The sequence below is a fragment of the Hermetia illucens genome, chromosome 3 (genome assembly GCF_905115235.1).
Source record: "Hermetia illucens chromosome 3, iHerIll2.2.curated.20191125, whole genome shotgun sequence".
Classification (NCBI taxonomy): Eukaryota; Metazoa; Arthropoda; class Insecta; order Diptera; family Stratiomyidae; genus Hermetia; species Hermetia illucens.
In genome coordinates this window covers 31,727,038-31,742,487 of record NC_051851.1, presented here as the reverse complement: position 1 = coordinate 31,742,487, position 15,450 = coordinate 31,727,038, and the positions used below count along the sequence as shown (strand labels likewise).

The 15,450-nt window shown below is 42.7% G+C and overlaps 1 protein-coding gene across 1 annotated transcript in view; it reads right to left on the bottom strand.

Moving 5' to 3' along the window:
* Window positions 1–15,450, bottom strand: part of LOC119652260 (dopamine receptor 1) — a 142,968-nt gene that overhangs the window by 38,333 nt on the left and 89,185 nt on the right. Inside the window, exons 3-4 of the mRNA XM_038056241.1 lie at window positions 8,013–8,192; window positions 240–369 (exon numbers count right to left, since the gene is read on the bottom strand). Coding sequence (XP_037912169.1) covers window positions 240–369; window positions 8,013–8,192 — 310 coding nt within the window. The remainder of the gene's footprint in view (window positions 1–239; window positions 370–8,012; window positions 8,193–15,450) is intronic.

Here is a 15,450-nt window from a genome sequence, read left to right as displayed (position 1 = left end):
AGTATCATCATTTTGCAGGGAACGATGTCCATATCCGACTACCGAGTCCCCACATTGGTTAGAGTTAATACATGAATAAAGCCACCAAGTACATTGGGGTCACGTCCGTCCCCAGAGCACACATATCAACCGCTATTCACATGCAGACATTCACATACACTAGATTCGCATATAATGATGATGATGTTAAAAGAAACATGAGAGCAACAACATCAACAACCCTTTCAAGGTAGACTTACCGGAGCGGGTCCTTGATGTGTATATATCGATCCATTGATATGGCGCATAAGTTTAAAATAGAGGCAGTTGAACACATGACATCGAAAGCTACCCATGTGTCACAAAACTGGGCACCGAACACCCAATAACCTGAAAGGAGAAAAAATAGTAAAATTCGATATGAACGACTATGTCATAAGGGTAGATATGAAGAAAAAGTAAGGACGATTTACTAATATAGAAAGGGACTAAGACAGGAAATATTGCCAGAGATAACTTTAAGGACAATCTAGAAAAGTAATAAATGAAGAAAAATTCTGTTGAGGGTGCACTCCATTGTGCGTCTGTTGGATGACATACTTGTGAGTAAGTAGCATCTTAGACCCTCTTCAGGTTCTCTAACGATCAAATATTATAGAATGTCCACTCGCCCATGAAAGTGAAGTTAGTTCAAAGGTTGCTCACATGTAGGAGCCAACTTGTATTAAGTTCTGGTGATGTTTTAGTTACAAAATCGATTTAAAGTTGTGTAGCATGTTTAAACCGATATTAAATCCATGAGGCTACTTCCTAGGTTAAAACACTACTATTGCTCTACATATACGAGTACAATGTGGTATATATGGATTGCTCAGAAGAGCTGAAGTAGGAGTTAACTCTTGTAGATTTTACCCTATATGACTGCAGCAGTTTAAATTGTAATACATATGTAGTATACATATAACGGCTCCTAAATTCGTCAACTATAGAATGATCACAATGCAAAAAGTGAGAGGCAATATATTTTTTGAAATAGGGTTGAAAATAATCTAGGAGCAAGGAGCACCTCTTCAGGAAAGTACTTCAGGTCAGAAACATTGCTAGCCTATCCGAAATCCGAAATTTAGTTCCCTCCATTTCGACGATGAAAATGCGCTACTGCAACGCCGATTGAAGTTGATGAAGAGAAAATAAAGGTATGGTTTGATGGAAATTGTTGAATAACCAATTGTAAGCTGATATACCAAGCTTTTCATGATCACTTGGGACGTCTTACTTTAAGTTTTAAAACTCGACATGTCATTGCAGAAAAAAATGTACCCCGTCATATTGACGTTTATGATTTGCTTCGAAAATGGTCAATTTTTTAAGTAAACCATGTTTTTAGCTACATCGCTTACAGGTTCCCTCTTTGTGATAGGGTCAGGCCAGTGTACTCCGATGACACATCGCAGAGAGGGGTTCACGAGGGCTTGAAGCCTGCGAGTGACAATGAGTGTCACTTTCTATGTGCTACTCCTATATAGCAAGATAGAACCATCACAACTCGATATTGGTATTGAAATAATGGAATTTCCAGATTTTAGGTAAGGCAACCAAAGCGAATCTAGCGCTTTTAATATCTCGGGCCACAGCCAGTATCAGGTATACAATTTGATCAACGCCTTAGGCGCTTTGCCTATTAATCGAGAAAGAAAGAGTGCAATGACCCGCTAAACTGAGAACCCTGGTTTTGTTAGTATTTATCTTCAGTCCAGCTCTACTTCCCTCTCTTTCTAAATTCCGAGCCATTTGGTCAAGGTCGATGACCTTGAGGGAGACCAAAGAGATGTCATCATCGAAGTCAAGGCAGTTAAAGAAAGATGTCAAACTTTACCAGAGGACCTTATCGGAGGACTAAGCTTCGAAAAAATTTCAGGTCCGCCTCGCCGAACATAAATGACAACTTTATATTGTTTTATCTACGGACCAAGCTTTCGGATTTCAAACTATCAGCCTTAGTATTCCAACATGTCGTCATCTGCATTTCTGAAACCTGGTTGGGTTTTAGATGCGGAATGTTCTTCGAAGGTTATTCTGTATTTCGTTGTAACAGAGGCTCCGCTGCGTTTGGAAAGACAACCGACGGAGGTGCCCTAATATCTAATAATCTTTCCTCTTCTCCAACGTTTCTGTCCACATACGAGTCGTTCCGCCAAGCGTATGCTGTTTATCATATCCTGTGTATATTTTCCCTTCCTGAGCTCCCCCTTCTCTGTATTTCTTCGACAGATAATCTGAAGTCCTAATTGTTTCGTTCCCCACATTTCCCGTCATACTCTGTGGCGACGTTAATTTTCCTTATGCTCTCCTGGCCTACTATTCCCGGCCTTCCCTCCCACCCTAATAACTCCACCCACCCCTCTTTTCCTTTATACACTTTCATGTACACCTGTCCCGCTTTCCAATCTAACCTGTCTAGAAAAGACTTAGATCGCTCTCTTGATTTTTTCCCTCTAACCTTCCTGCGCGTTGCCTTGCCCAATCCCCTCATGCCCCTATTACATTGTCCTTGACGGTCATTACCCTGCTATCGAGTTCGATGCTCAGATATCTCGACTCCACTCCCTTGTCACACGCGACCCCCAACTTCAGCTTCCGTAAGGTGAACTTCGAAGTTCTCTTTCTCTCCATTAACGTGTGACCAAGCACTCAATATTTTCTATACCACTTTATCTGATCTTCTTTCGTACTACGTCTCCTCCTCTCCTAGGTGCTTACCCTCCTACACTGTTTGCTTCACCACTGAAGTCCACAAAAAAACTTCGTCAAAAACATACTGCGAAAAAGAAGTTCCTGTCTTCTAGAACCTATGCTGACTTAGTTTTTATCAAAACTCTGGGTTCCTCGGCTAAATCATTAATACGTGAGTTCAGAAACCAATACCTGATCAGTATTGAAGACTTGCTAAAGCGCGGAAACCTCAACCATTTCAGGTCCCACATTTGTAACTTCCGCTGTTCTGTCCAGCTATCCCCCCCCCCCCCCCCCCACGTCTATTAAATTCTCTGGCTCCTCAGCTAACTCCCCGTAATTATCTTGTAATTCACTCTGGCGCTATTTTTCCTCAGTATATGTCCGCTCTCCTTCCTCCTCTTTCCTCTCGTTACTGGATCTAGCGTATCCCCTTTTTGTCGAGTACCTCATTTACAAACTTGATCTCAACATCGGCCCTAGCTACGATGGTCTCCCAAACCTCGTTTTGCTTAAAACTGGACTGACCAGTTTTAAGCTCTCTTTCCCTATCTCTTATTTTCAACGAAAACCTCGAAGAGAACCATTTTCCCGGCTTGTGGAAGGAGGCTATCATCATCCCCATTCACAAAAGTGGCGGTCGTACGCTTGTCGAGAATTATCGTCCCATTTTCCTCCTCTCCTTATGTTCCAAAATCTTGGAAAGATGTGTCAGCGACTGGTTGTCTGCCCAATTTGGCTACCACATAGCGAAAGAGCAACACGTTAAGCGTAGGTCCACTGCCTCCAACTTGCTCGACTTTACCAACATTGTCGCCAGAGGAGTTGCATACCATTTACACTGACTTTGCTAAAGCCTTCGAAACTCTAAATCACAAGATACTTCTATCCAAACTCTTGTCTCTAACGCTTCCATACCACTTGTTTAATGGCTTGCCTGGTACTTATCCAAACGATCCAACCACGCCTCTTTTGATGGTTGCCCATCCCGCTCCCCCACCCCCTCCTCCTCTGGCGTCCGGCAGGTATCTATTCTGGGAACCTTATTTTTATTCTTATTTTTTATCAGCGATCATATCGCCCCCTTTCCTACCCTTCTTACTTGTCTCTGTTTGCTTTATCCTGAGTCAAGATCATCACCTTAAACCGTTTTCTGCTATATTGTCGCCTATGGACTATGTTTCCCTTCAATCTAACCTAGACGCTCCGGTTTGTTGGTGCTATACTAATGGTTTAGTACTAAATGTCAGAAAGTGTCACTCTATCTGGAACTCGCTTAAATCCTTACCCACTTCCTTTCTCTATTCTCTTAACGGCCATCCCTTATCATACAAGTCCAGCCCCTTTACTCCGCTTGAGTCCATTGGTAGCCGAAATGATTTTTCTTCTGCTTGAAGGATCAGTCCGTATCCGCGTGTCTAACCATTTTATCCACAAGAGAAGGAACTTCATCGCATGTGATACGGTTGAAAACCGTAATGAAATGTTTCTCCCACATCTTCAGTTGCTCGTCACTGTAGATGAGAAGTCGTCCGTTAACGAGCTTCACTGAACCATCGAAAGGTTTGTGACTACATACAAGATCTTTCATGATGTGGTCTACACTTGTCATTCTAATTGTATTTCAAATAAAATGCAATAGAAACTACATTTATGACCCCGACACTGAACGGTAAACAACACAAGTCTTCAACAATACCGCAACATTTCCTCCGAGCTTAGTCTCTCTGAACCTGAGACATTGTGGTGGCGCTCAAATGCCTAGACAATTCCAAATCGGTATCCTATATCACTTATTAAAGGCTTTGCGAGCCATTTCATTTCCAAGGCCGCCCATCAATCGATCCGTAACGCTTATTTGTCTGGGCCGAACACCAAAGACTGTAGCCTCATCGCGTAGTCCCCAGAGGCTTCCAGACGTTTAAGACCACCAAACAACAGCTGATGGAAGCTTACGGTATTCCTAGCCGTAATAGTCATTGCTTCAGACATTGCAGTAGGTGCTGCTGTACACTAGAAGGTGAACCAAATCTGGCAGCTCTTGATGTTCTTCGTCAAGCAACTCAACTTTGTTCAATGGAACTACAACACTTAAGGTAGTGAGTTGTTACCCGCGTATCTCACAATAAAATACTTCCTATATTCCTTTGAAGGCAGGCGGTTTACAGTGATCACGAAGCATAAGCCACTCACCTTCGCTTTGAAATAGAAGTCGGACACGGATCCTCTCCCCAATTTCGGTATGTGAGCTTTATTAGCCAGTTTGCTTCCGACATTCAGCATGTGTCCGAAAAAGATAACGTAGTTGACGATATTTTGTTGCTTGTTGAAAAGGTGGAGATCCTCACTCCCGGGGTTTTTCCGGCAGTCGGTTCAACTCCAAATACACATGTAAGGAATCTTCGGCTTAACGTCCAGTATATCTTGCGAGACATCAGACAAGGGGCCAGACCATATATTCTGACCGATTTCCGTCAGTAATTATTTCCCGCCGTTCGCGATCTAGAACACCCAGGTAACTGGACAACGAATCGGTTAGTCCCCGCATAGTATTTCTGGCCGTCTATGAACAAGGACGTTCATTATTGGGCCAAAAAGTGCACTGCATGCCAGAAATGCAAAACTACAAAACATGTAAGGAAAGCGGTAGGTTTGTTCCGTTTCCACACAATTCATCTAAACATAATTGGCTCTTTGTGAGACTCGTACGATTTGAGGTATTACCCCACAATCCCCAAAATGGCACAGGACGCTTAAAATCGCTATAATTATCCAAGGGGACCTGTCTTGGTTGCGCTGAGTATACGGGAAGAACTACAGCCTCACCAACAACCCCGTACTCGACATTAGGTCGAGTCTTAACTTCATCGGATCGTTGGGTTTGCTCAAGGACACAGTGGGGGAATTGAAACTACCAGTAACCGCCAACCTCGCGAAAAACGTGATGACGTGCCCAACGATTTCGATGCCGTTTAGAGCCACCTTACGAGGGTTCCATCGGGTTCATCGAGCAAGGCACTTTTGCCTCGTCATCGGAGGTATGCTCAAATGAGTCTCCCTGGCCCGGCTGAAGCCTTCCTTCTCCGAAGAAAGCATCGCCAGAAAAAAGCAATGCTTTATTAACACACAAACTGACAAAAGTTGTTTTAGACAAAATGCTCTATCCCACGAATTAATGGTCCGTCAGCTGTCAAATTTGTACACGTGTTTTTGAAGGGCAGGGGTAACTAGTTAAAGTGTAGAGACCGCTGTTTTCATCGATGCCTCAGACATCATCATAGGTGCTGCTCTTCACCAAAAGGTGAACCAAACCTGGCAACCGTTGAGCTTCTTCTCTAAATAGTTGAACCCCGCCCAACAGAACTACAGTATGTACGATCGTGACTTATTAGTCGCGTATCTTGCAACAAAATACTTTCGCTATTTCCTAGAAGGGAGGCCGTTCACGGTGTTCAAGCCTCTAACGTTTGTCTTAAAGCAGAAATCCGACAATGCATAGAGATTCACCTCGGACACCCAACACGTAACTAGAGAAAACAAGGTAGTCGCTGACACTTTTTCACGCATTGAGGAGGTCAAGATACCCGCCACAATCGGTTTCCCGGCAATCCCGCAGGCGCAAAAAAAACGACGCAGTTTTCCAAAGCCTGAAGAATAATTCCAAATACACTTTCAGTGAGTTTCCCGTTTTCGGTTCGACTCTTACGTTACACTGCGATACCTCAGAAAAGGGACCAAGGCTATATATTCAAGCCGCATTTCGCTAGCGATTATTTAACGTAGTTCATGATATAGTATACCCAGGCATCCGAACAACGAACCGGTTAGTCACTACGAAATATTTTTGGCCGTCCATGAACAAGAACATCAGTCCTTGGGCCAGACAGTGCATTGCATGTCGGAAGTAGAAAATTTCGTAGTATGTGAGAATAAAAGTAGGTGACATCATTGGCCCATTGCGAGACTCGCACGATTTCAGGCATTGCGCGGTTGCGTCATCCTCTGTCGAGAATAGATACCACGCTTTGGTGTGCCGGCATCACTGACCAGAGAATGCAGTTTGTATCCACTGTTTTCTCGGAATTAGACAAACTCTTTGGCTTCAAACACCACCGGACAACCGCTTATCACCCTCAGTCCAAGGGGATGCTCTAAAGATGACTCAGGACGCTAAAGGCCGCTATAAGGGGGAAAGACGATCCTTCCTGGTCGCAAGTCCTGCCGCTCGTCTTACTTGGCCTACGGACAGTCAGCCGCGAGGAGTTTGCTGCAAGCCCCACAGAACTTTTGTACGGGGAGAACTTGAGACTCTCCAGCAACCCAGTTTTCGACGTGTGTTCGAGCATAAATCCAACCGGCCTGTTGCGTCTGCTCAGAGATGTCGTGAACCGGATTGAACTACCGCCACACACCAACCATTGCGAAAAACGTCGCCAGCGTGCTCAGCGATCTTGAGTCGTGCACGCATGTCTTAAGAAGAGCCGACTCCTCCCGAAGGCCGTTGCAGCCATCGTACGACGAACCTCACAAAGGCTTGGTTGGCTTGCCCAGTATATGTAGTTTTCTCCGCCGTTATTCCTCTTTCCTGGGTGTCATGACTATGAACTTTTTCTGGTTCCTATGGAGCCCGAAACCCAAGTCGTTTCCACAGTAGCCTGTGCGTTAGAATCGCAATACTTTGCTTCATATAGTTTCTTTGAACGTAGAAGGATCTCTGCCTGGAATGCCCTATTGCCATCGCCCATTGGTTTGAAGTACTTCTTTCTTGGACAAATGACTCCTGAACGCATTTCCTGTATCGTGAGGGGTCAGTTCGGCTACCAACTAGTGAAGTGCTCTTTTGAATGGTTGGTGTTTCTCTCTCTCGGTCTCTTCTGCTGCTTATTCGTTTTTATTTCTTGTCAAATAAAATGTGTCCATGCCACCACGTGGCATCAGTTATTCGGGATACCGCCTAGAAAGAGCATTGATCTTTTTTCTATTAAGAGAACTTCTAAAGAATGTAATATTGTTTTCGGGGTAGATTTTACTTTCACTTGGTCACCCCATTAACCAATCTTTTATCCTACTTTGGAGAGAAATCTAGAGAGACTTATTTCTAAATAACTTACAGAATTATCTTTAGAAAGCTTTCTTTATTCGAATGACGCATATATAGTACTTTACCCGGTCAGAAATCAATATAAAATAATCTTTCCTAACATCTGTAGTAAATCGTCCTCCGTCAATTTCATTCACAAACATCGCCTTAGGACAAATAGCATTTGGCTAAAAGAATTAGACACTAAATTCCAACTTACCTAACAAATCATTCACTCCAGCGAACGTCATTACTAATGAGGCAACAAATAAGTCCGCGATGGCTAATGAGGCCAAAAATAGGTTCCCGATTCTTCTCAAGCTTCGTTCTGTGTAGATTGCAAGGCAAACGAGTATATTACCAGCTACTGATAAGAATATCAATATCGCTAGGAAGATGCCTGGGGGAAGAGAAGGAGAAAGAAATAATTAAACGAATCGAACAAATAATATACTGAGATAACACGGTTGTGCTGTAGATGACTCAAGTGGTATTTTTAACGTTCCCTTGGCAAGGAAGACCTAAAACACTGCCGAACGTTGGAGAGCTATAAATAAATTATCTTCTGAAAGGAGCTTCCTAGTGGGCAGGAAAGTTTCGCTTTCATTGTTTCTGGTTTGGGACATGAGTTGGAAGTTGGATGGCTTAACAGCTTGTGGGAATTTCTTGTATTGCTTGCCGAATTACTCGGAATCTAGGGATTGCCTTGAAACAACAATCCAAATGAATTTCGCGGGACTTCTTCCGAAGTTAGCGAAGATAAATTTGATTCAATTATTCAAAGAAGCTCAGTAGATTTCTATACTACCCACCTCAATGCAATATATGGGTTTTGTCCACTTTTTTTGTGGACAGATAGGCAACCAAACCTGCACTTTTCTTTGAATACTTAATTTATTTCTAATAAAGTTATGTCGAAGTTTCTTTAGAGTGGGAACTAGTGATATCCAAGTGGTAAAGCTAACTCCGCTGAAGATATTTCTGACTTCTTTTGGAAAAGTAGACAGAAGGTGGTATATTTCGTAAATTACTAAACCTTTAGAAGCTTCGGAGAGACGGGGGAGGACGGTCAAGTTCTTGATTCGAGGCACTATTTCAATTTGATGCGTCTCTAGGGCTAGATCCTTTTCGACTGTTGCGTCGACTACTAATACAGCGTTCGGTTGTGGGAGAACTGAACGCTTTGTTGTCCAACCTTGTTTGACTTTGCCATTGAGAAGCGTATCCGCAACGGTTGTAACAATAATGCCAAAAAAGTTGCAGACTTTTGTAATTTTCAGTAGCTCGTCATTACCGAAGAATTTTTTTATTACAGAGCTTACCATAAATGGTTTCAACTGATTGACATTAATAATCGCTAGCATTGGTTTCAGCTATGTACTTAAAAGTGGTTCATTCGCAAAAGGGTCATTTGCATGACCCAACTATTATTCAGCAATAGGCAAACCTCAAAGTTCCATAACACATGCACAAATATGAAGCATGGAGGCGAATCAGTCAGTCAGGAAAAAGCTGAGGAAGCTAGGTTGAAAGTTAATACCGGGTAGTCGATGCTAATGCGCTTTTCTTCTTATTTGTCCAAATATCGTGTGAAACTTAAACAAGGCTCAATCCATTAGCGCCACTTCATTCAAAATTTGAAGCCGCGATAATGCTGTTATACATTATGCTCCTCCCTGCAGTACATTTTTTAAAAATATAAATATGGTTAGGCACATAGTTCTCAAATTGGAAAACCAAGTGTAAGTTGACAAGATAAGCAGCTACTATAAGCTCTGTGGTCAAAGACTAGTATAGGCCTCAGGCGAAACGTGGATTGGTACCCACGACTGAGCATAAAACCTGGGAAACGCCTGCTGAATGAACATCAACAGCTCTACTACCAAACTCTATCTCCACCTCCACGTGGTAACCGCTGGCAGCTTTTTCTTATCGAAAAGCAGCAGATGCAGAAGGATGAATGCGAGTCTCCCGCGCCTAGAAACGGGCTGGGGGTTGGATAGGGCTGACAACCCTACACGGAAAACCGAAGTTATGAAGCCACAACGGAGCGTCGGTCTGGCCAGATAATACAACAACGAATCCGGCAACGACAAAGGAATCACGATTTGCGCATTTTCTCATTGAACGTGCGCTCCCTGGAAGCAGCTACCCGATGCCCTGGTCCAATATAGGGCTCATGTACCAACGTTTCTTAGTCAGTCACTAGTAAATTTTGGAACTCCACTGCTACCGAAACGTGAACAACGCCTCGGTTAGGGACTGACCTCACGGCCTAGACCTTTGACTATTGAAAACGGCCATCATTGGTTTCTGGAATGTGCACACGCTGCTTGAGAACGGTAGTGAAGATCCTCAGAATGCGCGCTTTCTCTAACTTGAGCAGGAATTCCATTCATATAAGCTGTTATAAAGGCTCTGCAAAGTACTCCTCTTCCTCTTGTCACACTAATGGCAATGTACTTTTGCACTCTGGAAAGCTGGTTGGTAACAGACGGGAATCCGTTGTCGGGTTGCTTTTGATAGTTACAGCAAGATTCCGGTCCAGGTTAAGGAGTATTACTAATAGAGACTTCCGATATAGTGAAGAAGGATGCTTTCGAGGGAAGGCTTTCTAAAGATAACATACTGATTGTGATGGGTGACCTGACTGCCAAGGTGGGATGTGACAACACCTTGTTCGGACGTGTGGTGGAGAAACACGGTCTTGTCGACCGGAACGGTAATTTTGGGAGATTCATCGGTTTTTGGAACTTCCGCCACCTCGTCATTGGTGGCACATTGTTTGAGCACAGAGCCTGCCAGAAGGTCAGTTGGGTTTCAACTGGCCGACACCGAATGAGCAATCGGGTCAATTATTTTGTGATCAACAGTAGATTTAGGAGCTCTCTGTTGGATGTGCGTAACAAGAGAGCCACTGATATCGACCACGTTCGCTTGTGTTTTGTGTCCGCGACTTCTCGCAGGGTTGGAAAGCTGCGACCCCTTAGGATTAACATCGACCGTTTGTATGACTCAGCTGTCACCCCACAGTGGAAGAGCTGAGTAATTCCATGGTTGTTGATATCTTTTCTCAAACACCTCGACTACGCTGATAACATCTGTTTGCTATCTCACTGGGTCATGGACTTTGGCCAAATTGTTCTGGATTTGGTAAAAGGGGCAAGTTGAGTTGGACTGAAGATAAACACCAAAAAACCAAGATGTTCACTCTTCCTATCTGCATTAATGGCATTAACAGCGCTGGATCTGCTTTCGCTGCCCTGTCTAAAAGCTAAAAGTACAGTTATCTCATTGCTAAAGTCAAGTTGAGTCGGTTCTGTGCTAATGTTTCTTTTGTGTTGCTATATTGCGGCGATGAATAAAATCAGAAGCTAGTCGACTGGGTGGATGATGGTAACCCGAAAAATTGGAGACTTCGTCGGGGAGTAAAAGCTCTTTGTTTTTAAAGTGGGAAAGTCCATAGTGCTAATACGCTATACAAACTAGAAAATTCTTTCCATATGTGCGGCTACCAGTTGATCGATTGTCTGAGAGGCCACTCCTTTTTCTATGAAACTCTGGAGGGATAGTGCCCAACGGTGATTTATTCAAATCTTGTGGTTACCGGGGAAGACTCCACAGTCCAAACGAGTTTCGTTTGCTCGGTTATTCAAGTGATACGCAGCCAGTTGGCGTCAGAAACTGTGTTGAAAAATGCGAAATAGACTTCACGTATTGATGCGACGGGCAACTGGATGGGTGATTGCTTGTGCTGGAAGAAACCGAGGTCGTTATATTGCCAAAAAAAATGCCGACCACCTCTGGGGTTTGTTGAGGTGGTTATAGAGTCAAAGTTCTTGTTTAAATACCTTAAATTGATGCTCATTGATGAATCTTTTCTAGAAAATCAAAGTATTGGCGGACAAGGCTGCAGCGGAACTTTTAGACGTTATTCAGTTAAGAGCAAATGTTGTTGACCTGCGTCTAGCAGCAGGTTCGTTCTTATAAGCTCGACGTTGTTCGCCCTGCTTCACGGCCCGGAAATATGGGTTAATGCTGTTAGCAACTCCAGAGACCGCGAACTTTACGGATGACATCTACCTACCGACCTGCCTGCAACGTAAAATCAATTTTAGGCGCAAGGGAGAAGACGCAAAAGAGGTAGTTACTTTTTAAGAACGGCGCCACACACTGAATGGTCCTAGTTCAGAGTAATTCATGCCGTTCAGGCTGGATTGATAATAATTACCTTTCTTAAACTTTTACCACCTGAGTTGAATCCTATGCTATGCTATGCCGATAATTTCTGGTAGTAACCGTTATTGCAAAATTATCTTATTTCGGTTTTTGTTACCTATAGATAGTCAATTCCACCTCATGGGGTAGCAAGTAATGGAATTTTCCATCTTACCCTGTAACTGGCAGTGGAAACCATTTTCGCTTTTTGATTAATAGCTACATGGGAACATGGTCACTCGAAATTGTACCAGGCTAGCCGGCCCCGATGACAGGTTGATGAATCCAGAGAAGACTTTCAGCTTGATGTTGGCGATGAGATAATTATATTTCCAGGTTTTTGTGAAGCAGCAAAGACGGATCTTGCATTGTTAATCTGCCAAGTGACATACACATATTTCTGTTCCACAGTCAGCGTTTCCGAGATATAAATTTGACATTTTGGTTTTGTTTATGATTGCCTTCAGTCCAACTACTTGCTTTTCCAAATCGAAAGCAAAAATTTGTGGTATTTGAACTCCTCCACGTCCTCCGGACAAGGCAGCGTGAAAAACGTCACTGATAGTAAGAAGAAATAATATCGGTCACAAGATGAAACCTCAAGTTCTCCTCAGATTTTACCCCGGTTCAGAACATGAGATTTTGTGCCATTATATGTTGCTCTTATCTACGATATTAGCTTCGGCAAAATGACCCTCCTGAATAGAGCATTTCAGAAACACTACCTGTTGACGCTATTGAAAACTTTCTTGAAATCAAGCGTCTATAACTTTACAAGGATGCTGAGCTTGAAAATTAAGTTTAGATGACCAACTGCTGTTGGAATCCTCTTTAGTGCCTCCCAAGTTACATCGTTATGACTAAGATGAATGTCTTACTAGCAGAAAAGAGGTTATGCAATTTTTGTTTCTTCCCCATCATCGGTATTTTTGTCGGTTGGCGCGGTATGGAATCTATTAAATTCTGGTTGTGTACGACAAGGCTGACATAGGAACACTTTAGGGAAGGTTTTGTAACTGTAACAGTTGAAGCTAATGCCAAATTTCATGTAAATCTATTCATGACTCACAGACGAAATTGTCGAGTTGACAATAAAAATTTACCATCAAATTCCTGCTTTCTGGGGACGGGAAGAAGACGGGACAGATAGTCGCAATGAAAATGATCCATTTAGGCTTGAGATGAGGGTGGCCACTTTGTCCCCGACAGGAATTAATGAGAGGGAGGAATAACTTTTGTCAACTTTAATATTCCAAAGGAAACGATTGCCATGTTTGGTTAGTTTGTTGAATTTTGTCCGCACAACAGCGAGTTTCTGGAGTGGTTTGTTGGTCGTCCGCGGTCTTTCCAGCCGATGGATAGTTGCTAGTGCGTTCCAGACAAGCTTGTGAAGCGGGTGTTTAGTGTCTTTCGCCAGGGAAAAGTGTTCCCCAGAGTCCACCAGCTAACCTAACTTAACTCCTGAATGTTTAGTTTGTGATATTGAACCTCATGTGAGATAGGAGGTAGCGAACATTCTCGATACCGTTATTGAGGAATGTACGTGCATTCCAAAACCTAATTTGTGGCTCTATATAATTGACAAAGGTTGTTCCTGGAAGGTTCGTCCAAATCTGAGACAAGGATAAATAGTTCGTAGATCTATAGTTCGGAAAAATTCAAAATCGATAAGTTGGCAGCTCACAGATTTCCATCCTTTTTACTGCAAGCAAGGATTACTTTGAGTGAATTTTTAATACTACTACGGGTCTACTGCGGATTAGGGATCGTCACGTTACAAGTGTCGGCTCCTAAAACCATTGAAGGAGAAGTGCAGCCCTCGGCATCTTCATCTGAAACGTAGATGAGGTGCCACATTTTCCAAATAAATTTGCAGCATTATAAAGCGGCGACTGCACTTATCAGTCGTCGGATCAATAACTGCGAGGCATTTATATACCTCATACAAGAATCGTGGGTTGTTGGTGGGGTAGTCAGGGGACTAAGCTTCCAACATGCTGACATGTTGTATGCCAGTGGAAGTGATCGACACCACATCGGCTAAACTAACCATAAACAAGTCGGAATACCGGAAGCTCGTGCTTCGGGTATAAAGGTTTTGTGTTCATCTTATCTAAGAAATTTCAACGCACATTTTTCTACCCGTATACAGCTACAAAACTACGAGACATACGTACATATTACAGCCGTAGATATTACGCTCACCCTAAACAAACAAACGGCCTATTTTTGAATACTGTACACATATAGGCATGTATATAAATTGATCGTACCCATATTTGCGATTTACTTCTTATATCTATCTGAATTAGGCTCTACCCGCAAAGTTCATTAGCCCGCATATACTATATACCTACATACACACATGTCTCGTTGGAATAATTGATATTCATATCCAAATGATTAAAGAACTAAAACAAAATAATTATTTTCCACCCAATTCATACGAACTTACTTCGTTGTGGTATTGACGAATTGATATGTGATGATGACGTCGTGCAGGTTGTAGAGTGCACGAAATTCACAAAATATTGTAAAGTTTTACCCTCTATAACTTTGTTAATAATAGTAGCATTTTCTTCAAACTTGGCCAAATTGTGCACTATATTCTTCATTATATGCATGCCAAATTTTGTACTTCTGGGATGAACATAAGGGGGGTGCCGGGTAAATTTCTAAAATGTGGAAATATACTATTATTAACTTTATTTGTGCAGATATCGGAACCGGATATATTTTGAGGCCTAGATTTCGTAGAGATGCACTACTGATATTTTTTTCAGATTTTTCGGTTGGATAGGTTCTGAGAACGAGACCTGTTACACTTTTTGGGGGTCATATTTTGAGCCTTCACTCCCCTATGTTTCACCCAATATCAAATATTGGATCAGCTTCGAAAAGTACTAATTGAGACCTTTCATTTGATACCCCACATGGCCACATTTTATGAAAAGAAATTTTGCACCCTCCTTTTACATGTATGGGGAGCCCCCCTTAAACTTAACGCAAAATGGCGTCAGTTGCTGCATGTAAAGGGAACGGCAGATTACATACTCCTACCAATTTTCGTGACAATCGGTTCAGCCGTTTCCGTATAAATCGGCTGTGACAGACAGACAGACAGACAGACAGACAGACGGACAGACAGACAGACAGACAGACAGACAGACAGACGGACAGACAGACATCGAATCGATTCTAATAAGGTTTTGTTTCACACAAAACCTTAAAAAGTCAACAGGGAGATAAAGAGATACCATGATGTTCTGCATATCTCCAGTTCCCAGTGGAACATTCATCAGAGCTATCCAATATGCCAAAAGTAGAGGCATGAGGGTAATACCAGGATGTGATGTCAACGCTTACCACATAAGCAAGAAGAATGCAAGAAGATCGAGACTGCTGGAGTATCTACTAGGAAACGATTTGCAGATCCTTAA